At 46.0% G+C, this 25,349-nt stretch overlaps 1 protein-coding gene across 1 annotated transcript in view; it reads right to left on the bottom strand.

The window, feature by feature from the left end:
• Window positions 1-25,349, bottom strand: part of LOC138471465 (xenotropic and polytropic retrovirus receptor 1 homolog) — a 245,232-nt gene that overhangs the window by 65,430 nt on the left and 154,453 nt on the right. Inside the window, exon 10 of the mRNA XM_069609088.1 lies at window positions 12,482-12,650. Within this exon, the coding sequence (XP_069465189.1) occupies window positions 12,482-12,650 (169 nt within the window). The remainder of the gene's footprint in view (window positions 1-12,481; window positions 12,651-25,349) is intronic.

The raw sequence follows: 25,349 nt of genomic DNA, 5'->3' as shown, positions 1-25,349 counted from the left end.
CGCGCCAGCTGAGGCCCTATTCAAGTAGTGCCCTAGGGGACTGCTACCGGAAGTGGAGGGGCGCAGCCCTAGAGTGATTGACAACAACCGGGTACGTGTGGAGAGAGGTATCCAGAACGAGCGGGAAAGCGCCCGCCGGAACCTGTCGGAGAAGTCGATTGCAGTAGGGGACACTGTTCTGGTCCGGATCGGAGACCAGAGGGGAAGCTATCTCTCCCTTACGAGGCCCAGCCGCTGGGCGTGACCCATGTCAAAGGGTCCATGGTCACTGCGGCCAATGCCAGGGGCACCATCACGCGGAATGTGTTGCATTTCAAGCGGATTGAGGCTGCACCTCCTCCTGTGCCGTCCAAGGCGCCTAGACCCGGCCAGGGTCACTGCCGTGGGTCAAAGGACATCCAGAAGCACCAGAGACACCGGAGACACCTCGAGAGGACTCCAGGAGGTACCCGAGCCGTGAGGGGCAGAAGCCTCCGCAGAGGTTCCAGGACTTCATCATGGACACAGCATCATAAGAGGCCGAGAACTGTTTTCGAGATCCAAGGTTGTTATTGGTGCGTGTTAATGTTATAGTTGTTTCTTGTTTGGGGAAAAAGGAGGGATGTTGCGTAGTCATTACGCTGTAGGTGCACGCGCAGCCGATAACGAGGCTTGCGCATGCGTGTAGATAATCAAGGCATTCCCGGCCGGCAGTTGTGGCCGGAACCCCGAGCTGGCAACACGCTGTCGAAATAGAAAGTATATCGTGCCTCCTATTGTAATAAATTTTGTAATATTGGCCTACGCCAAGCTGCGCGAAAGTCGCTTGCAAAAGAAATCTGTGTTCCAAGGTCCTCACCTTAAATCCATGTAAGCCGCCATTTTAGGTCAAATATCCATTTTAGGATTTGTTGTGTAAAAGTCACCCTGTGAGCTAAAATGGTGGACAATGTCATTGCAGAATACAACATGGCCGTCTTGACCTCTGTACATAGGTAATGTGTAATTTGCCTGCAGGCCACTTGTTGAGGTCGTGAACTGAGACCTTGTCCTTTGTTGACCTATGTGTAGAAGGATTACTCGTGCAATGAAACTAATCCACGAGCATATGTTGAGACAATGTATTCAAATACTGAACGAAGAACATCTGTTTAACTACATTGTATTAATGTTTAAGAAGGCCTGCATGGAAACCTTTAGAATATACAGTTAATGCATACGCTTGTTGATACATGTATTAAAGGCAAAACAGTTATATGCGGTTATTTGAGACTTGGCACGAACCCTAAATTGGTGATGTATTAAAAGGAATATTAACCCGAAGTGGGGCTGGACATCGCGCCCACCAAATGTATAAAAAGCAAATGCATTCTAATGTACAGGGTCTCTCACTGAACACACTGAACCACGCTGGAGTTCGTTTTGTTGTACTGAGGGCCGATAGCTATCTGATTTTGCTCTGTTTTTGTAACTGGATTCAGTATAAAATAAAGTGCTTTGTATTTTCCTTTGTAACCTGTGTTCGGTGTATTTCCTTTTGGGGTACTTAGCCTCAATATTTTATTTCTATTTTCACAGTTGGCGCCCGAATAATGAACGAGACGCGACACGTCAGCAGCGCTGCACGACCCGATCCTTGGACGATAAGTGTGTGGTCTGAGACGGCATCTTGACGAGGGTCCACTTATCGAGGCGGGCGGATTTGCCGAAATCACCATACACGAGGTAAGATTAGTTAGGTAAGATTCTTAGAAGTACCGATCGGTCCTCCTTAGGTTTGGTCAGGTGAGTCGTGACCCGATTCTTAATTTAACCATGACAATTTGAATTTTGGCGTATTGTATCTGCAGACACAATTATTGACCAGGTAACACCAAGAATTTGAGATATGCCTGGGAAATTATCTACCTGCTTTAGGGCATTATTCCGCAGTGATCGACAATCTTTGGAATTTAGCCGTCCCGCACCACAGGAGGGGTCGCCGGCATGTACTATGTACTGTAAGCATGGCATTGGAAGTATAGTATTTAATGATATTTGGCACAGACAAACCAGACATGCCTCCGAACTTCAGTGGCCAATCAATGGTAGTTTTGAGATCCCTCGTATTGAATATTTGGAGTCAGTCTTGTTAAAGAAAAAGGCTAGACCTGCAGCATTTGATGTTTTGCAGAATTGGAAAAAAGAAGCGTTGCAACAACATAAAGGTAGAGAGAAACATGCACATCGTCATAAACGAACACTGAAAAAGCGTTGTTATATGACCAAGACAAACAGTCTGAGGCGACTAAAAATATGGATAGAGCTTTCTCACTTGGAATTCAGAAAATCTATCCTTCTAAAAATCTTCATATTTCTGATGAGTTTATTGACAAAATATTAAATGAATGAAAGTCTGGTGCCTCTTCGCCACCTCCGTATGTTCCTCTTCCCACTGCTGTACCTCTTCCTGCTGTTATTCCTGCTCAGCCTGCTGCTCCTATTCCTCCGGTTTTTGTCCCTCCACCTGCTCCTCCGCCTCTTTTTATCGCACCAGTTATAGTACCTCCATCGAATTTGCCTGCTCCCTCTCTTCCAAGTGGTCCTGAGCCGCTTGTAATCGATCGAGGTACAGGAACAAAAGTTGTCACTCGCAATACTGTACTGCTGGAGAAGAAAAGTGAGTTAATTGCATGGGCTAAGCATTGTATGGAGAAGGATGATCAAGCTAGCATTTTTGCCACACTTTGTAATACGGATAATTTTCCTGAGAAAAATGTTTTTATTGAAGGTTTAGGGATTCAGTTATGTATAATGTGGGGAAGATTAAATAATGCGGATGTTCCGCAAGGGTTAAGGGATCTAAACACTCTAGCACTTTCTAGAGACACTGTGGAGAAGGTAAATGAGCATGTCGAGAGGTTATTTGGGTATAGAAAGGAGTTAGAAAAGTTATGATGAAGAGGAAAATATGTATGTACAGAAACGGTTCCTTCCGTGTCGTAAACCGATATCAGAGGAAATGCGAAATTGTAAGAAAGACGCGATTAGATGGATTTCAGACATATCGATAACTCCAGTTGAGGTATATGACACATATAGTCAATATACGTTAGAAATGCAGAGGAAAGTGATACAGGTAATGGTAGAATGCCTGCAGGATGAATGTGTAAAAAGGAAGATTAGTTGTCCCACAGAGTTATTGAGCATTTATAAGAGAGCTTTTTCACTTGACACTTCTTCGACTGCTTTAGCGCTCGACTTGGCTCTGTTGCTTAGTAAGCGTTCGGAGTCACCTAGTTCTCAGTTGCCTATGAGAGAGGTTCCTCCGACATTTGTCCCGAAGGTTGAAGTTGCGGCCGATGCTGTAAATAATATAGTCGCTGTGAACATTCCTGCTCATTATGTATCGCAGTTCGTTCACGTCCCATTCTCAAGACAGGAAGTGAATACTATTAGGCAATCTATTCTTGATATTAGGAAAAATCCGACAGGGTTCTATAAAGAGATAGAATCCATTTTGCAGTCCTCAGTGTTCACCTTAGGTGACATTGATTTGTTGTTTCCTGTACTCCTGCCCGTAGATTTATGGAAACAAGTTAGAACTATTGACGATGTACCCGGGTTGGGAGATACATGGGTGAATATAACTAGACTCGATGGGGAAAGGCCAGCTGGCGAAAGACCGCAACAGATGATATTAACTCTGCCTGATAGAATCGTTGCTAAATTAAAAACCATAATTCCCGAAAAGAGAATTATTTGGGACAAGCTTACAGCCTGTGTCCAAGGAAAGTCTGAAGGTGCTACCGAGTTCTTTAATCGGTTCGAAAAGGTATTCTCGGATTTCAGTGGACAAGACTTAGGCACAGAGTCTGGGAAAAGATTATTTGTGGACAAATGTGTACATTGATTGCTGCCTGACATCCAGTCACAAATTATGTCTTCTGAGAGCGCTTGGCAGGGAAAATCACAATCAGAAGTACTGTACTGTACTTTCAATAATGAAAAAGATAGGATTGAAAAACAGAAAGGCGATTTAAAAACTAAAGTGCTATTGCAGCAAATTGTTAGGGGCCCCAGAGGGGGTAGTTCTCAGGTTAGAGGTCAGTATGCCCCAGAGGGGAATGTGCCCTTGGGTCCTGTGAACATTAACCAGTGCGCTTATTATCGTCGAGACGGTCATTGGCCGGCACAATGCCCCGTCCTTCAACAAAGGTCGAATGATACATTTGGTAATATGGGTAGGCGATCCAGAGGTCGCCCGGGCGTAGGGGGCCCTGGTAGAGGTCAGTTTACACAGGACCCTTAGCAACCTTTTTAGCAGGACAATCAGACTCCGAGTATGGACACCAGGAACATATTTGATCATCCTTCCGCTGCATATTTATCTGAAGAGCTTCCTTTTGATGATATTCTGTTTTGTTAGGATTGCCCGAAGCAGGGTTTGGAACCTACACCTATTCCCGTCAATCAGAAAGGTCCCTACGTTGAAATGGTGGTGGGAAATAGGAAACATCAGTTTTTGATAGACACTGGAGCACAGAAGTGTTCCATTGATCATTCGCGGGTTCCAAACATTCCACTGTCAGGGCAGACCAATGTTTCTGTAGGGTTTTATGGTACACCAGTTGTTTGTCCGGTTTCTATGCCGGTACCTATTTCTTTGGGTCCTTTTACGGACCAATGTCCATTTCTGTTGACTTCGGATTGCGGAGAGAACTTGGTGGGGTTGAATTTGTTAAAAGAATTGAATGCAGCAATTTATTGTTCTTCTGATAGAGTGCGCTTGACGATTTCACCACAGCAATTTTCTGCCTCGCAATTCTTGACTAGACCTTTGCGTCCAGAATTCATTAATGTACCAGAGAGCTTGTGGGCTGTCGACGACAATGATGTCGGTGTTTTACAGATTGAGCCTGTCAAAATAGTTTTGAAACATGGAATTGAGCTGCCACGCATTCCCCAGTATAAGATTTCGGTGGAGGGCGAACGAGCTTTGAAATGTATTGTTTCCGATTTTGTGCATTGCGGGGTGATTGAAGAAATTTCAGGAAGTTTGTGTAATAGCCCGATTTTACCCATGTACAAGAAAGGCGATAATGTAATTCCATTCCGTTTTATGATTGATTTACGTGCCATTAATAAAGTTGTGGCACCACAATTTCCAATTGTGCCTGATGTAACGACAATCCTAACCATGATTCCAGCTACAGTTACTTACTTTAGTGTTGTGGACTTAAAGAATGCGTTCTTTAGTATTCCTATACACAAGGATAGTAGATATTTGTTCACGTTCACCTTAGGGGGACGCTTGTTTACATTTAATCGTGCACCTCAAGGGTACACAGAGAGTCCTAGTATTTATAGTAGGGCTTTGAAAGAACAACTTCATACCCTTGAATTGCCCTCTACCTCTACTTTGCTTCAGTACGTTGACGATTTGCTTCTAGCTGCTGACTCTGAGAGTGCCTGTAAGGAGGGCACTGTGTTATTACTTATTCATCTGGCTAAGCATGGTCACAAAGCTTCGCTTAAAAAATGTCAATATTGTTGTCAGGAGGTCGCCTATTTAGGCTATCTCCTGTCAAAGGAGGGAAGAAAATTGACACCTGAAAGAATAAAACACATTTCTGGCATGTCTGTCCCAAATACACAGAAGGAAGTTAGGGCCTTGATAGGTATGGCTTCTTACTGTAGGTTGTGGATCCCGAATTTTTTACTAGTAATCAAACCGATGTTGGCTTTGACGAAGAAGGGCATTTCTTCGCCATTGCCATGGAACGCGGTACACCAGCAGTCATTTGACTTGCTTAAGACTGCATTATGCTCTGCACCAGTTTTGGGCACACCAAACTATGAAAAGGCCTTTGTGTTGTTTGTGCATGAATGTGATGGATGTGCTTTGGCTGTATTAACGCAGGAACATGGAGGGAAGAATAGGCCGTGCGGTTACTATTTTTCCGCCCTTGATCCTGTAGCATGCGCTTTGCCAAGATGTTTGCGCGCTGTCGCTGCTGCTGCCGCGTCTGTAAAACAGAGTGAGGGAATGGTCCTAGGCCATGATCTAACCCTGATGGTGCCTCACTCTGTAGGTGTTCTATTGAACCGAACTCAAACCTCAAACACAACACCTCACTTCTGCATGGTTGACAAGATATGAATTGATCTTGTTTGCTCCTCACATCCAAATTAAGAGGTGTTGTTTCCTTAATCCGGCTGAACTCCTACCTTTTCCGCAAGATACTACTTGCGGCGATGAAGTACCACATGATTGTTTGTATACGACCGAACAAGAAACAAAGGGTAGAATTGATTTGAAAGATACTCCTTTGGATAATCCGCAAGGAGAGCTGTTTTGTGACGGCTCCTGCTTTTAACTTCCGGATGGTACATCCACAGCCGCTTATGCAATCACTCCATTGAGCACGTTTGTGGAAACGAAGAGAATCACGCATAATTCTGCGCAGGCCACAGAGATTATAGCATTGACCCGAGCTTGTGAACTTTCCGAAGGGCTTGCAGTAAATATATATACTGATAGTCAGTATGCCTTTGGGATGGTTCACAACCTTGGGAGATTTTGGTCAGAAAGCGGGTTCCTAACTTCGCATGGCACCAAAATTCAACATGGCTCCCTAATAGTACAACTACTCTCAGCGCTTGCGCTCCCTACTCAGTTAGCAGTTATGAAATGTGCAGCACATCGAAAGATTGTAGATGATATTGGAAAAGGGAATGCTTTCGCTGATCAGATAGCTAGACAAACTGTCACAGATCTCTTCACGGAGATGTATGTTTCAAGGGAGACTGTAGATGCCTATGTAATGGATGAGGGTGTTGGGTCTGTACGGGATATCCAAGCTGATGCCACAATGGAAGAGTCTAAGAGGTCGGCTGAAGGCTTGGGGAAACTTGATGATGATGGGTGTTGGGTAGACATGGTCGAAGGGAAATGGCTGTTACCTGAAGCCTATGTAATGATGATGGTTGTCATGGCACACGGCCCTACACATGTTTGTGCCCAGCAGGTTACGAAAATATTAGAAAAAGTTTGGGCAAATGACAAGATTTTGAAAATTGTCCAGCGCTATGTCCAGAACTGCATGATTTGCCTACAACACAATGTGGGAAAAGGGACATCAACTCCAAGGGGAAGTTTTGGGCCACCTTCTGTCCCCTTCAAAGTTATTCACTTTGATTTCATTGAAATGGAACGATGCAACAATCTAAAGTATGTTCTCGTGGTCATTTGTGCCTTCAGTAAATGGGTTGAGGCTTTCCCTGTTAAAGAGACTACAGCCATGACCACTGCGAAAACCATGTTAAAAGAATACTTCCCCCGGTTTGGTTTGCCGAGAGTTATCTGGTCGGACAATGGTCCACATTTTGTCGCTGCTGTAATTCTACAGATATGTACAGCATTACGAATTGACAAACGGTTCCATTCGGCCAGACATGCTCAGAGCGCCGGACTAGTAGAAAGACACAACGGAATCATCAAGAACAAGCTCGCTAAGACGTGTGCCGGCACCAAACTAAAATGGCCGGACGCCTTACCGATCGTGTTACTAGCCATGCATACAACCCCTCAAACTAAGACTGGGCTCTCTCCATTTGAGTAGTAATGGGGAGACCTGCCAATATCTGGAACCTTCCAAAATGTCGAACTTTAAAGAATGTTGAAAATGTACTACTTTCAGATTATTGTAGCCAATTGACTAAAAACTTGTATTTGATTTATCACCAGGTACGAGAAGCTTTACCTGTGCGATACGAGCGCCCGGGCCACGACATACGGCCTGGGAGTTGGGTGCTCGTCAAATCATTTGAGCGCACCTCCTGCCTCGCGCCTCGCTGGCGTTGGCCATTCCAAGTCCTGTTGGTCACCCAGACAGCGGTGCGGGTCGCTGGACGAAAGAACTGGATCCACGCGTTGCACATCAAGAAACTTCCTCACCCTGTGCCACACGCTACAGAAGAAACAGAACCCCTCGCTGATACTGCAACCAATGATCCCAAAGCAGTAAGCAGCACTGAGAGTGTGTCGGAGAATATCTCTGAGCCCGGGAGGCTTCGGGAAGCTGCCATTTTGTCTCCACACTCTCCACAAATTTTGCACCTGGAAATGGCTGTTTCAATTTCAGCACCTTCACTTGCCTCCGACACGTTGCGTCCAGCAGGAAGTGACAACATATTGTTTCCGGATCAATCAATACCAGGAAAAGTACGATATAACCTACGACCACGGAGATAGACTTATGGCACGGTTTTGCTGTGCATCTGATAGACTGTATTGCTGTATTCTTATAATGATGTTTGGTTTTTTAATAGTCGCTGCTTTAGGATTGTGGTACCTCGAGGAAACTTACTCTTTAGAACTTTTGTTGCCTACTGAAAGTGCACCCATTGTTCCTACTCCTTTGTACATTTGCACACTTTATCCCCTCAGGATTCCCAGCACAGACAAAGGTACCACAATAACACCTACTACTTATCATGAATGCTACACATACCACATGCCATTTTTAATAAATCCAACTGCTGGGTCTGCTCACATTTACCGCAACACAAGGATAAGGGGCTAGGTTGGTATATTCATCCTTTACCGTTGACAACTACTTGCTATGCTTCTCTTAGAGCACTGTTCTTTGGCCGATGGAATGATAGCATCTCAGGGAACTTTGATGGCACCAATTTGAATAGTTTTGAGAAACGTGTTTTGACTCCCCTGGGATGCTCGCTTTTTGCAAATAAGAGTAAACCGAATGTTGCTTCTATTAGGCCTTCTGATAAACTGTCTCGTCCTTTCCAATCTTTGATTTCCTTTAAAATAGCTCCGATAGGCAATAAGGATGCCATGCCTCCTTCTTACACTGTTAACCATTGCCCTGATTCAGTTTCTTTTTGCATACAGAGGAATGGAACTCAGTCAATGGGAAATGTTCTAAGTTGTGGTAACGTTGCAAATTTGACTGGGGAGAACAGACCTTTGTATGTAGGCGAACCTGTCTACTTTGTCTGCGGTAATGTAGCATTCCCATGGTTGCCCAGGGATTGGCAGGGAACCTGTTATTTAGGGATCCTGTTACCTGGGGTGTTTATAGCTAGTACAAAAGAAGTTTCGAAGGCTCGTCCATGGCGGGATGGGAATGGCGACAACCCAGCACAAGTCTTGGGAGATATAGCTAAATCAGTTGTGCCTATTTGGGGGCAGATAGCGAATTCAGAAGATATCAGAAAACTAGCGAGAGTACTGGAGAGAACCATCAACCGGACCATGGACATACTCTATAATATGACGTTAGAACAAAAGGCGATAAGATTAGTAGCACTTCAAAATCGAATGGCATTAGATGTCATTCTAGCTGAGCGTGGTGGAGTATGCAAATTAGTGGGGTCAACTTGCTGTGTTTTCGTACCAGATTCCTCCCCAACTATCTTCAAGGCAATACAGAATCTGCACGTCCTTAGTTCCGAAGTGCATGTTCCCGAGGGAAACTGGGATCTGAGCGCTTGGTTCTGGGACTTCTTGCGATCTTGGGGTAGGAAGGTACTTTCGGTCTTATTAATTATTTTGGGAATCCTGTTGTTTCTTTGTTGCTGTATTCAGTGTTTGCCTGGTATGTGTTTGATGCTAGGGGGATGTTGCGCTCAAGCTATAGGTTCGATAGGACATAAAGTGTATGCCCCAGATAAGACTTCCAAAGAATATGTATTGAAAGATATTTTAGCAAAAGACCTAATGGCACTAGATATTTCCGATAGTGATTCAGGGTGCATGGACAATGATGCATGGAGTTATTTGCAAGGAGATCCAAAGTAGTTTTTAGCACTTGGCATAGGCCAAAAGGAGGGTTTGTCGAACTAGAAAGTATATTGTGCCTCCTATTGTAATAAATATAGTAATATGGCCTACGCCAAGCTGCTCGAAAGTAGCTTGCAAAAGAAATCTGTGTTGCAAGGTCCTGACCTTAAATCCATGTAAGCCGCCATTTTAGGTCAAACCGCCATTTTTGGATTTGTTGTGTAAAAGTCACCCTGTGAGCTAAAATGGTGGACGATGTCATTGCAGAATACAACATGGCCGTCTTGACCTCTGTACATAGGTAATGTGTAATTTGCCTGCAGGCCACTTGTTGAGGTTGTGAACTGAGACCTTGTCCTTCGTTGACCTATGTGTAGAAGGATTACTCGTGCAATGAAACTAATCCACGAGCATATGTTGAGACAATGTATTCAAATACTGAACGAAGAACATCTGTTTAACTACATTGTATTAATGTTTAAGAAGGCCTGCATGGAAACCTTTAGAATATACAGTTAATGCATACGCTTGTTGATCCATGTATTAAAGGCAAACCAGTTATATGCGGTTATTTGAGACTTGGCACGAACCCTAGATCGATGATGTATTAAAAGGAATATTAACCCGAAGTGGGGATGGACATTGCACCCACCAAATGTATAAAAAGTGAATGCATTCTAATGTACAGGGTCTCTCACTGAACACACTGAACCATGCTGGAGTTCGTTGTGTTGTACTGAGGGCCGATAGCTATCTGATTTTGCTCTGTTTTTGTAACTGGATTCAGTATAAAATAAAGTACTTTGTATTTTCCTTTGTAACCCTTGTTCGGTGAATTTCCTTTTGGGGTACTTAGCCTCGATACTTTATTTCTGTTTTCACAACGCGTCCCGTGTGTGTTATTCTGTGTGAATGCCTGCGCATGTGTGAATGCCTGCGGGGGCGCAGGGGTCACTCGCCCACACAACAGTGTGGAGAGAGCCAAAGGTGCAAGAGGCGGAGGAGATGTGGAGAGAGTCGAAGGTATGGGAAGTAGAGGAGGGGAACAGGTTAGTAAAGGTGCAAGAGCAGGGGGAGGGGCGGAAAGAACATGCAGGAAGCGTACAATGGGAAGAATGAAGTTAAGGAGCCCGAGCAAGGGGGGGGCAATCTGAAGGTGAAAGGAGTGAAGGAGCAGAAGAGAGAGTTGGAAGGGGAGAAGGTATAAAGTAGAGGGAATGTTCTGGTAGAAGCAGAGGCATAGAGAGACCTGAAGGTGTAGGAGGTGGGGCAGGACAGGAGAGATAAAGTTCTGATGGAAGTAGAGTTGTAGAGAGACCTGAAGGTGCAGGAGGTAGAGGAGGTGGAGGAGGCGAATGGAGAACAGGATACGCTTGAGAAGGGCCATAGAGGAATGGAGGGAAACAATCAGACGAAAATGCATTCGACAAAAATGCCATTCAGCAAAAGTGTTGGATACCCTTATTCCTAATGCAACTGTTGCAGGGATCACTTTCAAGAAATATTGTTGCCAGCCCTTTGGGTATCACCCGAAAAAATCGTATTTAAAAAACCAAATGGTTGAAATGATCGGATTTCGGGTGTACGAAAATCACATACACCCGAAAATGCCGAACATTTCAACCATTCGGTTTTCATTATAGTGAACAAGGGAAGCAGGGGTTGCGGGGGTGTCCTCCCTACCTCCCATTTTCATTAAAATTAACCTTTTCCTCAACCCATTGAATTTCCAAACCAAACATACAGCTATTTTAAAGGTAATCCATCGAAATTCATTCAATGAATATGCTATTCGATGGTAAAGCATTTCAATGAATGAATTTCGATGGATAATGATTCAATGGAAATTATTTCGATGGAAAGACTGCATACCCTTTTTTCGTCTTCGAAACGTTCGTATTCGAAATGATCACGTACATCCAGCCCTTTGTACATTTTATGGATCAAGACTTGCAACATTGCAAGTTAACCGTGGAGAACTCTATAGCTTACCAAGGTATCAGATATCAATTTGCTCATCATAGTAAGCAATTTTGTGACCCTATGCTGACAACAGTACCCATGGTGCTTGACTGTCGCATGCTGTAGTTACTGGAGAATGCGCAGGGATGGGTACACCAAAAACTGTACCCAACGGTACCGGTCACGCCATTTGGAAAATGCGTGCATAGTATAGGAGCCACATCCCCCAATGCTGGACTTCCTTGCACATTACTCTTGTTGATGATATATATGAGGAAAACGTGGTTCAGGTTTTGGGATAGAGCAGAGGCTGGGCATCTAGGATGAGTATTAAGTGGATGGTTGGTATGCACTTTCTACCTGTGCTACTGTCACCACAGTGCGTGCAGCATTAGCTTCCAGATTGGCTCACATGAACTCACGATATTTGCAAGAACTTCCCAACAATGGGATTCAAACTTGTGACCTGCAGGTTGAACTCAGATTTCAACAGCAAGCACCTAACTCATCAAGCTGCCCTGCTTCCACCTCTCCTCTGTTTGCAATTTTCCTTGCGCAATGGGCACCCAATGAGTGAGCTTGGAGAAAGACCTTCAATTTTCCTGTTTGCGTCCAAAATGTCTAGAGCTCCAAATCCCAATGAGAACCTGAAAGCAGCTCTAATGCCAAAGTTGTATAGACAGGCGGAATCAGTGATATGCATAGCATAGTATTCAGCCATTAACATTACACCGTGGAGTCCCCTGGTCTTACCTGCAGGCAGAAGGAAAAGGGATCTTGGGTTCCACCAGTTGACGTCGTAGCAATAAAAGCAGGACAGCATCCAAATGTCTACAAAGACTGGGCCAAGACTGTTCAACTGGTCGGCCAGCCAGAAGTCTGGGAAGCCTACCTTATGGAATGGCGCGGTGAACACTTTGCTCTGTTGAAAAGAAGCACAGGTGACATGCACTATGTCAAAGTCATGCCACGTGATCATCCAGTAATATATGCTTCAAGGAGATGGTGTGTATGGGGCCCATCCAGTAGGATCCGAATACTGTGGAAGTTTTGGTGTGGGAGAAACTAGTGGAGTTAGGGAAGCAGTAACGTCAATCTAAATATATACGATTGTATTTCAATTCAGTACCCGGCGATGGCGGTGTGGCAGCCTCCCAGCTAATGGGGAGGCGCAGAGTGGGGACTTTATCACACAGTAAAGCCCCTGCTCCGAGCCACCCAAGAGCGGGTGGCCGCCATCTTCGCTTGCCAGGTTTTCCAGTTAAGTGCCTCACTTTCCTGCGCCCCACATCCTATCCCCACCCCTCTTATCAACCCAATAAGACACGCCCCACCACCTCCCCACTTAGCTTCTTGCTCCTTGTCCGTTGGCTGCACCGGGAACAGTAGTGTTCCCGGCACAGCACCAACATCAGCAAGACCACCATGGAAAGGAAGAAGGGACTACGTATAGTCCCTTCCTCCTGATCCATGGTGCCCATCTTTTTTTTTTTAAGTTGTGGGTTCGCATCTTACACATTATTAGTACCCCGGAGACATTGTGCCGGGTTACTAATACCAATATTACACGGACAGGAGGGTAATACTGGGCCTGGTAATGGCAAAGGGCATCCTTAAGGCACTTGCTTCGCTCGGCCCTGTAACTATGGACCCTGGGCATTAACTGGCCCGGTAATGCCCCCCTTCCCATGTAATATTGCTTAATTGCCTCATGGATGTTCTGTGTGTTATTAAGTCATATGGCTGAACCTTTTATGCTCCATGTTCTGTTGAAAAATTATCTCCTATTTTCATCGATTTGCACTCCATTCTCTTTTCTGGTTATTGCTGTGACCTATCCTCCCCAGTGTGTTCGGTTTTATACTGGTGAATATTATTTATTCTATAACGTATCTGTTGTTTCCTCCATTCTGTGTTACATTTAACACAAGCTAGTTTGAGATTTGTTCTGTATCCTAAAAGCCTGTTAAAAAATGGTTTTCCAATATGAAATAAACAAGTTATGTCAAATTTTAAAAATGTAATTTCAACAAAAAAGTTTAAGAAACGAAAACAAATCAAATGCGTGAAAAACAATGTGTACTCAATCATGAAGAAATGTCCTCTTTTGTATTTAAAAGTATTTGAAAAAACTCAAATTGTGGAATCCCAGGTAAAGATTTTAAAAAAAGTGTTTAAACATTATTACAAATGTCTACAAGGCTGGGAGTTAGAATGTATATAGATGACAAACAAAGAAGAATGTTTTAACTAAGATACACAAGAGTCATCTTATCCCAGAACTAGTTGCCTTCCGGCTCATCATTGCTCACCACACAATGAGAGGGGAAGATCTGGAAGGGAGAGACACCAAAGAAAATGGAGGAAAACCACTAGAATGGATAGGAATGCGTGAGGGTCGAGTTACAGATGGATTGTGTAGTGGGGGGGGAGGGGGTTTAGGAGAAGAAAGACTAGAAATCGTAATTAAGTGGGGTTTGGGTGCCTGAAAACATTTTGAGGAAAGCAATGGGGGTTGCAGGGGCTAGATGGGCTCCCACTGTAGTTGAAATGCTTACCTTTTTTCTAACTTTCTGAACAATAATCCTATACACAGTTCTCTAAGGATGACTGTGCATTGGGGACTGGGAATGCACTCAACACCCCATGCGCAGGCATCCACTCCTCTTCCAAAATTCTTGAGATTCCCGGTTTCATGTAGAGGAAAGGAATCACTGTTCCAGGAAAGCCTGGACCAAAATGGAGTGAATGATGTCACAGTCATGTTATCCTCACATCCAAACCCCAAGGCTGTCCGAAGGAGTATATATGGTTCATGGTTACAACCACTTGAACCTTAGGGTGAGTGTTGCAAAAAAGAAAATTAGCATTAACCCCAGTTTCCGTTCTGTATTTAGTGATGAAGGCTTACAACCTCTTTATCACAAAAATATTTGTCAGCTGTAAGGGAACTGCCTTCATTCTCAATCAATCAATAACTTTATTCGGCCATAGGCCATGAAAGTACATCCTAGCAATACATTTCTAAAAAGTTATGCAGCAATTACAGAGAAAAAAAAGAAAGAAAAAATAAACAAGGGGAGAGACAGCACCCTACATGAGTGCCACAAAACAGATCCCTAACCAAGTTTCAGTGCTCCCAACCCCATGGCCCATTTGACTCCCAAAACGCAGCAGGCACAGAAGGATAAGATTCACCCTAGAGAGAGGTCCCTTGCTAGTGGAATCGCCAGGAAAGGCCACGAGACCAGAGATGTGGGAGGGGCTGGCTACCATCCGGCTTCTTTGAGTCCACCCATGGCCATTGCATTTTCTCAAGACATCCCTTGCCATATGATCATCCCCAAAAACCAATTTGACAGAATCAGTAGACTTTTCAGTAGGTAATCTAGTGCACTCCACCATAGCATCCTTAGTCACAAAAGCACAGTCCCCTACAGGGTGTAACCAATGGAGAGATTTATTCCGAAGGGCATCCCTTGGTTCTATTCTATCAAGAGGCAGTTCTGGAATCCCATGGCGCTGTGCCTAAGTGGAGGCCTCCCAGGGCAGGGGTTGTGTGCATTGGTTGCCCCCCCAACAGGATGCTTGATGCCCGGGTTCCTCTCCCAAGAGGAGGGCACAAGCCCTGGGGTGGGGGCTTTAGGGGGCTCTCTCAGTACGTTTGGGATTGTAGGTTGAACAGCCTCTGGTTGCCTCTTCGGGGTTGGAGTGTTCGGGGCACCAGCAGCAAGGGAAATACTGGCGCACATGGCATATGTTCCCACATCAGCAGTTGGACCCAATCCCCTATGCCCGTCCCTTTGTAGGCCCTCTCCAGCCCTCCATGCCCCTCCCTCCCCCTTGGCTTCTATCACACCCTTAAGCAAAGCCGATAATAGTTTTTTGATGTTGGGCAGTTCAGAAAGCAGACAGTCGCAGGAGCAGCCCGCGGTAGTGTTTAGTTCTTTGGGTGATGAGGCTGGCAGGGACCGGCTCCCTTGGGTAGTAGGCTTGGGTGTGGAGTAAGTTCTGCTGATGTGGACATGCTCCAAGTGCTGCAGGGGGGCTCAAAGGATGCTTTCCCTCACAGGATCTTTCCGAACCCAGGTCCATTGTGTCCACTGCCGGGAGGACAGGAAAAAACAGAGGATGAGCAGCCTCATTGGTCAATGCCACCCATGGTTCAGGGACCAAACAGGTAGTACCTGGGACGGGCCTTAGTGACAGCCCAAGAAATGTGAGGGGCACAGCGGACGCCAGTGATGGGGCCGATGGTTCACAGCCCTCAATGAACTTGGCTATGCGCAGGGTGATCCTCTCGCAGCAATGGCCCAGAATATCGAGAGGATCAGCAGTGGCCACACGGTTGAGACTTCCTCCGGGGGTTAACAGGTTGGTGTTGGGCTGATGTTCATCTGGGGTGAGGTCAGGCAAAAGATTCACAGCAGGGCCTTGGGTGGACCCATGTGGTGGGAGAAACTCCCCATTAAAGCTGTGGGTGTGGATGCTGAAGTGCTCAGGTGCAGACACCCCACTTTACCCCCTGGGTCAAGAATAGTGTTAACGGTCCCTGGGACAAGTACACTGTCCGTGCTGGTACCCACATGCTAAACTCCGCTTCCCTGGCTTTTCCCCGTCACGTTGCTTGGTAACCCTCCCCCTTTTCTTCGGCCCACTTTCAACTTGCAGTTCGCTTTAGGGACAGAGGGGGCTTGGAGGTTGCACAAAAGGGCAGATTTGGAGAGGAAGAGAGGGGGGAAAGTGGAGAGTTCGTCCACTTCTGCAGCAGTGCCCAGATAAAACCACGTCTCTGGGCAAGGGGAGCCAAGGAGTTCGGCTCTTCAACAGTTCTCAACTTCCTGAAGCTAATCAAACGCCCACCACGACAGAGACCATAGCCCAGCTCTCACCTTACTGCCAGTGGGGGCGATCCTTGCAGACCTTGCAGACAGAATAGTCCAGAATAATCCAACTTCTGTGCTCAGGGCCCCACTCTCTGCTTGTGTGGAACACCCCTGCAGTGTGAAACACCCCACGCCCTGGCACCCTCACGGGCCCGGATGCAGTATAAGTAATGGAGGGGACGAGGCTTAGCGCTCCAGCAGGCAGGCTACGGTGTCCCTCCAGGGACAGAAACAGCAACGGGCACCCCGCGCCCTTGCAGCCTGGTGGGCCCGTAGGCAGTGTAAGTAATGTAGGGGGCGGGGCTTAGCGCTCTAGCAGACAGGCTACGGTGTCCCTCCAGGTACATTAACAGCAACTGGCACCCCACACCCCTGTATCCCCGCAGGCTTCATTCTTATGCTACCAAAAGGCTATTTGATTTCAAACACAGCAGCCAGGAAGTCTCATTGGTGTAAATTGCTCCCTTCCACTTACTTATAGGGTTATTTTGAAACAGTGCAATATGAGTGTACCAGACTGTAAATCTTGGAATGATAACCTTCTTTCAGAAAATAATGTATATGGTTATTCTAGGTTTTGCTAATTTGCTTTGCTCTATAAGATAAATGTAATATTCTTACTATGACTACATTATTTACTGGAAGTGATCATTCGCAAAGTGTCTGTTTACAAAGCTAGTAAAATTAAACAATTTCCTTTTTTAATAGTTTCTTTGGTCTAGAATACATTCCATTTTATTTTGCAGAATGCCCTTCCTGCTTGAAAAGCATTGATCTGCTTCTTCTACAAACACCATGGCAATGTTTGATTTTGTGTGCTGGCTACTGATTGGTTGGTAGTGCTTCCTAGCCCACACTGTGGTTACAGTAATCCCAAACATTAATAATTACCAAAATATAGACAATACATCCAGTTGGAGGCACTGCAGCCTGGTCCTCTGGCCCCTTACATGGTCTGACCAAAACCCAGCACTCTCTGCAGAGCCTATCTGTGTCCCAATCACCTTCCCCATATTTATTTATTTATTTATTGTGCATTTGTAAGGCGTATATACATCAAGTAAATTGTGTTTCAAAGCGCCCACAAGGCAGCAGGGAGGGAGCATGGGAATGAAAATCAAATATAACAATGAAAGATAGAGGTGGACCTACTAGGCTTTGCAAGCATTCAGAATGTGCAAGTGCAGAGAGAGAAGGGATGAGGGAGTGAGGGTGTAAGTGCTAGGTGTATCAAGAGGGAAGTGCTAGGGAGTGAACAGCTGTAAGCGCCTAGGTGGAGTGGTCAGCTGCCAATAAATAAGCGCAGGCCTGTGGTGGCTTAGGCTAGAGGGTGCCAAGGCAAGTGCTGGGAGCGGATGGAGGCTGTAGGTAATTGGGTGTGGGAGGCCAGAACCCAGGAGGATACATAAGGGCCCATGGCCCCAATCTTAGCAACAATGGAGTTTAGCAGAGGAGGGAGGGAGGAAGGGAGGAGGTGAAAAGGAAAGCCTTGAGGAGCTTCCGGAATTTGAGGAGCTACGTCTCAGAACAAAAAGGAAGGGGGATGCTGTTCCATAGGAGAGAGTCTGCTGAGGAAAGAGATCGCCCACCAGCTCGCTGTTTAGCAAAGCGCTTTACACAGAGAGAGTTGGTGCCGGAAGAACGTAAAGCTCTGGAGGGAGAGTATTTAGTGAGAGCAAGTTGTAGATGGTAGATGTGGATGATGCAGAGGGATTTGAATTTGATCCTGGCAGCACCCGGGAGCCAGTGGAGAGTTTTTAGGGCTGGAGAGATGTGGTCCGTGGGCCTGAGACCAAGGATAAGTATTGCATCCCTATTCTGGATTAGCTGGAGGGATCAGTGAGAAGAAGAGGGTAGATTAAGGAAAAGGCTATTGCCGTAGTTTAGCCTAGAGAGAGCCAGAGCTCTAGAGACATTGAGCTTAAGGGGGAAAGTGAGGAAAGGAAGAATTCCTTTGAGGAGGTGGAGTTGAAATTGGGACTTCTTGGCAAGGTCCTGGATGCGAGAGAGGAAGGTACGAGAGGAGATGAAGATGACTACTGGGTTTCTGGCTGCAGCTGAAGGAGATGGATGAGAGTCCATAGAGGATGGTCAGAGTGAAGGGAAGAAGGAGGGAGCAGGAGTCCCAATAGGAGGGATCTCAGTCTTGCAGGCATTGAGCCAGAGATCATTGGAAGTACACCAGGACTGAGGGCAGATAGGCAGTCAGGAATTAAGGAGAAAGTAAGCAGAGGGTCAGACAGAAGTTAGTAGAAGAGTTGTGTGTCACTGCATAACACTGGAAGTTAGGGGAGAAGGTGGAAATGAGGTGTGCAAGTGGAGCACGATAGGTGTTAAAGAGAATGAGAGAAAGGGTGGAGCCCTGGGGGACACCGCAGGTGGCGATCGAGATGGGACAAGAGAAAGAGCCCAGAATAATCTGGGACGGACGGTCATTGAGGAAGGAGGTCAGCCAGTCCAGTGCCCGCTCTGAGATACCGAGGGTATCGTGGAGCCATTTTATGAGGACGTAGTGGTTGACTGTATCAAATACAGAGGAGAGATCAAGTAGAATGAGAACAGTTGGAGAGTTAGAATCAAGAGATGCAAGCAGCACCTCACAGGTGTTCAGAAGAGCAGTTTCCATGTCTCTGGATGCTTGGAATCCAGATTGATGCTTGTGGAGGCAACCAACGGGTTCAGTGTGCTGGGTCAGTTGAGGAAGACCAGCTTCTTCAAGAGTTTCCCAAGGAAGTGGGTGGTAGATATGGGGTAGTAGTTGGCTGGATAAGATGGGCCTGGAGAAGGTTTTTCCAGGAGAGGACACACAAGGGAGTGCTTGAGGGAGTAGGGGAAAGATCCCATAGCAAAAGAGTGGTTGCAGAAGTTAGCAAGAGCAGGGGCAAGAGAGCCAATATTGTCCTCAATGGTTCTGGAAGAGCAAGGGAGACCTGTTTGGAGGAGACCTTCATGGAGCGGACAGCTCCGGTGACCTTATCAGGTGTGATAGGATAGAAGGTGGAGAGAAAGGGAAAGGGAGGATGGGAGGCCATAGGAGACAGGGCGTGGGGTAAGGGAAGGGGGAGAGGGACGCAAGGGTGCTCAGGATGTCCTGAGTTATTGGAGTGAAGTGTGCATCCAGTGCATTGCCGAGGTCCTGGGACATATAGACAATGCACCCTCAATGTAATGGCAGCTTTCTTGCAGTGCATTCGCAATGACAATGTATGTCTTCAGATTTAAAGTCGGTTCCCACCTCAGAGGTTCCCTTTGTCAGTGCTGCTCTCATTCTATTTTAAACCATCCACCCTATATAAATATATCTGTGCTTATTCTCTGTTCACCAGGCTGTCAGCAGTGGCTGGGGTGGTTCTAGCAAACATGTACCTGATAATGCAGCCCTCGCAGAGAGAGAGAGACAGAGACATAGAGAGACAGTGAGAGATGGAAATGAGAAAAAGAGAGAGCAGTAGATCAGAGTAATTGTAGTGGGCCATTTATAATGCACTTAATACCCACAGGTTTCTAAGCGCCGAACCGGGGCTTGAACCTGCTGTATTGCTCCGCGTCGTCTTGCTCCCAAGACATGCGTGTTGCCCCTGAGCTATCCCCCTGAGAGTGTGATACTCTGGCAACAGCTGGTATTTAAGGTCTTCTGCTGGGTTTGCTTTAACATTAAAATATCTTGTTTATCCTTTCAACGGATAAGGTTGGTTTTCTTGCAATTGTTCACTAGTTTAATTTTGGTGTGTAAATGTTTTTGTCAAAAATCTCATGTGTCCGTTTTGACCAGGGTTGGATTGGCCCCTCTGCCTTTTGGCCAGTGGCCGAGCCGAAATCGTCCCTGGGGACTGGGGCCCGGTTTCTGGCCATGTCTGGGCCGGTTTCTGGCCATGTCTAGGCCGGTTTGGATAAAAATAAAATTTGAAAAAAATATTTTTGGGGGAAAAAAATACCTGCAATGGCATAATCCATCAAAGCAAGGTAACAAATGTTACCTTGCTTTGATGATTTATTTGCATGCATGATGTGTGCATCATAAATTATGATGCATGCATCATTTGCATGCTGCAGCAGCATGCAAAGTTGAGGGGCCGCCGGGCCGGGGTTGTCACTTTGCCACCACTCCAGGGGGCACGATGCCCCCTGGAGTTCCTGCGCTGTTGTATTAGTGATATATATGTATTAGTGATAAACAACCAATTTTAGAGTAGAATAAGCATCCATTTCAGACTATGTATTTCACTTTTTACAAGTTGCAGTAATAGCATGTTTTTTCTGCCGTTCTCTGTTACGATCATCACAGGACATTCCACCTCGGTGTCCTCGGTCACTTTCCAAAATCCTTGTGCCTAAAATATTTGACCATAGCACATCAAGTTGCCATTGACTTCATTGTGCCACAATGAATGCTTTGTTGTAATGTGTCTATCTTTCCCATCTCACTGGCATGCTGTTCAGGATGTTTGTTTGCATGTATGAGGTAACACGTGCTCAGAGTATGTGATGTCTTGTGAGTGCGCTGATTTCCCTGTTTTGCCAACCTCTGAAGCCTGAAAGTAGATGCATGCAGGCTTGACATGTAGCCAACTTTGCACCAGACCTGCAGAGGAACATAACTGGTCTGCTGTTAAATCTAAGTTACCTGTTTAATGGTATCCACTACAGAATAATTGCTCATTTTACTATAGCCGATATGATAGCTCAGTGGGTTAAGTGCTCGCTGCTGCGATGTGTGTATGATCTGCAGGTTCGAATCCCAGCAAGGCCATCACAGCCTTTTATCCTTCTTAGGTCGATAAATGAGTACCAACACAAGTTGGGTGATATTGTATGCATATGTGTTCTAGAAAAAGAGCTTAAACGTAAGTGCTATACAATAACATTATCATTTGGCCTTGGACGTCTGCTTGCATTCACAGTAATTTGACAATATGGATCTATACACACAGATATTAATGATACATATGGTGATCCATTCTTGTATGAAATGTATATCACATTAGTGAAATCATAACCATATTTTTCACAGTGTACTTAGGAACAATGCTATTTTATGCCTCTTCCTGTTTTGTCAAGGGGTGAAAGGCCGTCTTTTATCGCTTCCTGGGATGTCACTTTTGGGTGGGGTCAAAGGACGTCACTTCGGCTGATGTCATCAGAGGTCAAGGGTCTTGAGGGGAGGGCCACTTTTTTTTGGGGTGTCCGGGCCTATTTCTTGTCCCAGTCCGACCCTGGTTTTGACTATGGGATTACCTTGAATGCTGGATTACCAAACTAACAAATTGAAAACAAGATTACACAAGGTACGAAATGTGGCTGGGTTCTTGCAGCCTAGTCACTTGGTGCCTTTTTGAGAAGATCCACGTTTTGTGGCCATTGAGCTGGTCATCCCTGGCGGTTTGCGAGGACTGAGGTGCCGGGATGTGCTCTGGTTAGAGGTCCCAGTGTTCGGCCGGTCCTCCCCTTTGCAAAGATGGCTTCCACGGACTGCCATCTTTTCCTGGAGTGACCTTCCAGTTGGATTATGTCAGTGTGCCTCATTACGACCATGGCGGTAGGGGACTTACGCCGGCGTAGTCAATGGCGTACATTTACGCCATACTACGAGTTCCCTTACCGCCATGGCGATTTTAACGCCTGCTTTTTGCAGGCGGTAAAATCCATGGCGGTAAGGGGCATTGGAGTTAATTACGCCACCGTAACTTACGGTGGCGTAATTAACGCCTTCCCCACTCCCATTATGCCCTATGGGGCCAGAATGGGAATGGGGAAGGGCAAAATGGGGATTGGGGATTTACCGCCCCGCCAAGGTCGGGATGGGGCGGTAAATCCGCCAACCACCATGGCGGAGTTGGCAGCTTAGCGCCATGGTCCATGGTGCTAGTAGCACCATGGAACTCCGCCATGGTCGTAATGAGGGCCCGTGTCAGGATCATTGGGCCTTTGAGAAGGCTTCGAATACCTGACTATGGTCTTCAGTCTTTAGGGGTGTTGTATTGACGACATTATTTTATAGCTGACGATTTTATCTTTTTTATGAAATGCTTTATGCGTATCATGTAATGGTAAAATATCTTATATTGTGGCATTACTCTAATTATATGGTCATTCTGTTCAGTGCTCAGGTGCACTTTGGTGCATTGACTGTAATAAAACATGTTTTAAAAAAAAATAAAGAAGCCCATGCAGTCTTCCGATCTAGAACAGTACAGCAGTTCAGATTCCACGGGCCTCATTATGAGTGTGCCGGTCTGGAAACAACGGTGCCGGTAAGCCTACCGGCACCGTTGTTTCCAGACCGGCACACTACGACTCTGCAGGCGGGTGCCGTCCCACCTGCCATGGTCAGACCTGCTAAAAACGGCACCTGCCCACAGAGTCTCACGGAAGCACCCACACCGTTGTTAACGGTGCCGGTGCATCCGTGGTCCCCATTCCCATGCTGTCCTATGGGACTCAATGGGAATGGGGACTTACAAAATTACCAGCGCCTGACTTCTTGGCCGCCGGGGTCGGCATGCCCCGGTGTTACCGGGAAGTTAGGCGCTGGTAATTCAATACGGGTCTGGTGGCAACCTGACGGTTTTTCCCGCACGGTTACTACCAGACCAGTAATGAGGCCTTATGCCTTTTTTTGTGGAGTAGCACAAGACTAAGACTGAACTTCTACTGGCAGGCTCCCCCAGCACACTCAAGAACCTTGACACACAGTTTGGCCACTTCACCATTGACTCCATTAAAATCCATGTCTCAGACTCAGTCAAAACCCTCGGAGTCTACCTGGATGCTAACCTGTCCATGAATAGACAAGTCAATGCCATCGCCTCTTCTGCAGCTTACCATGCCAAACTCATTAACGCAGCCAGGCCATTTCTCGCCAAGGAAAACTGCACCAACATAGCCAGAGCTATCACCGGCTCTATGCTAGATTACTGTAATGTTCTCTTCCTTGGGACCTCCACAAAAAACCTGGATAGCTACAAGTCATCCAGAATAACGCGCTCCGCGCAGCCCAAGACATATCCAAAAGAGAGCACATTTCGGCTGTAAGGAAAATAGCCCTTAGCTCCAAATAAAAGAAAGAATCATATTCAAAACCCTGACACTGACTCACAAGTGCATCCACCTCTCTGCACCTGACTACCTTTCACAAAGGATCCACCCCTCCACATCTGCTAGACCAACTAGAACACCCTACGCCAACATGCTTTGCGTGCCCATGGTAAGGAAAGCCAAAGCAGGTGGCACCAGCTTCCCTTACCTTGCACCCTTGCACTGGAATGCCCTACCGCCCACCCTCCGAGGCGAAACCTCTCTCATTGCTTTCCGCAAAGCCATGAAAACAGTGCTCTTCACCTGACATGTGCCAAGATCACCAGCTAACCGATACATTGTATCATGTATATATGCACACTTATGTACAACTGTATGCAATTATGTAACCCATTGTGTACAGCCATCTCTGCTGCTCCCACCCTATAACTAAGTTTTTTGCAAGTAACAGCACCTCGAAGCCCAAGTGCTGCTGTGTGCTATACAAATGTAATAAATAAATAAATAGCATGTGTCTGCAAGCAAAAAGAGGTTTAAGTCTGGCGTCTGCAACCTCCAGTTCCCCAGATATTTTGGAGTATAGCTCCTATAATCCCTCACCATTGATTGTGCTAGCTAGTGCTGATTGAAGTTGTAGTCCAAAACATCTGGCAAGTCAAAGGTGGCAGAACCCTGCAAGTTAATCTGAACTCCTCTTCTCTATGCTCCTCGATCTACTCAATGATAGACAAATGCCTGTTAACAAATGTAATTTCTCTACCATGGGCATCATTTGGCAGTTCTTGGTACAATTCGATACCCCTGTGCTTTTAGTTGCAAGTCCAGTCGACTTCTTTTCAACCCCTGTCAGTTAACCAGTCAATTACCAGTTAGTTACCCAGTCAATTGTAGAGCAATTTAACCAAAGTATGCCTGATATCAAACGCACTTTAGTATCAGGACACAACCTTGCGTTTCCTCTAGCTAGGTTAACCTATTGTGACGTCCTGCACTTGCGTGATGTCACTTCTGCTAGTTATGTGATTTTTGTGAAATAGATAACTAATTACAGCTATACAAATGCTACAAACATTCCATATGTTCTGTCCAAGGGTGTTGTGATGTGACTACATTTAAAAAAAAATATTAGGCGCATAGTCCGTTTTTGTCTATTTTCTCGGGCGTGGTCTCTATCATGGTCTGATGTTTATTACAGAAACATGGCATCGGTCACAATGGACGTCTTCAGACTAACCTTCTCCAGGGGCAAAGTTTTTTTTTTAAATCCGGCATGCCCCTTTCCACTCTCCCCATTTTACTGTCATAGTAGCTTCTATGAGCAGGCACCATTCGTCATGCATTCACCAAAGCAGATGGCTACATCTGTCGGTAGGTGACCCATGAGATTCAGTGCACTCCATGCAGTGTTGCATGTTGGATGGCATCAGCCGCTGCTCCTGATGTACACGTGCTACTGCGTGTCTTATGTCCCATCGCATGTGGTAATCTATCGGCCTCATTACGAGCGTGGCGGTCTGGAAACAAGGGTGCCGGTAGCAACGCAATGGCGGCACCATTTCAGGACCGCCATACTCCGACAACACTGGTAGGGGCCACGGATCCCCCGCAGGTCTGACCTGCTGGGAATTCTGGCTCCTACCGGCAGTGTTTTCACTGAAGCACTGGCACCGTTAGCAACATTGCTTCAGTGACCCCATTCC

The sequence above is a fragment of the Ambystoma mexicanum genome, chromosome 8 (genome assembly GCF_040938575.1).
Source record: "Ambystoma mexicanum isolate Mex_15411 chromosome 8, UKY_AmexF1_1, whole genome shotgun sequence".
In the NCBI taxonomy this organism is placed as follows: Eukaryota; Metazoa; Chordata; class Amphibia; order Caudata; family Ambystomatidae; genus Ambystoma; species Ambystoma mexicanum.
This window is presented reverse-complemented; position numbering and strand designations above follow the sequence as displayed.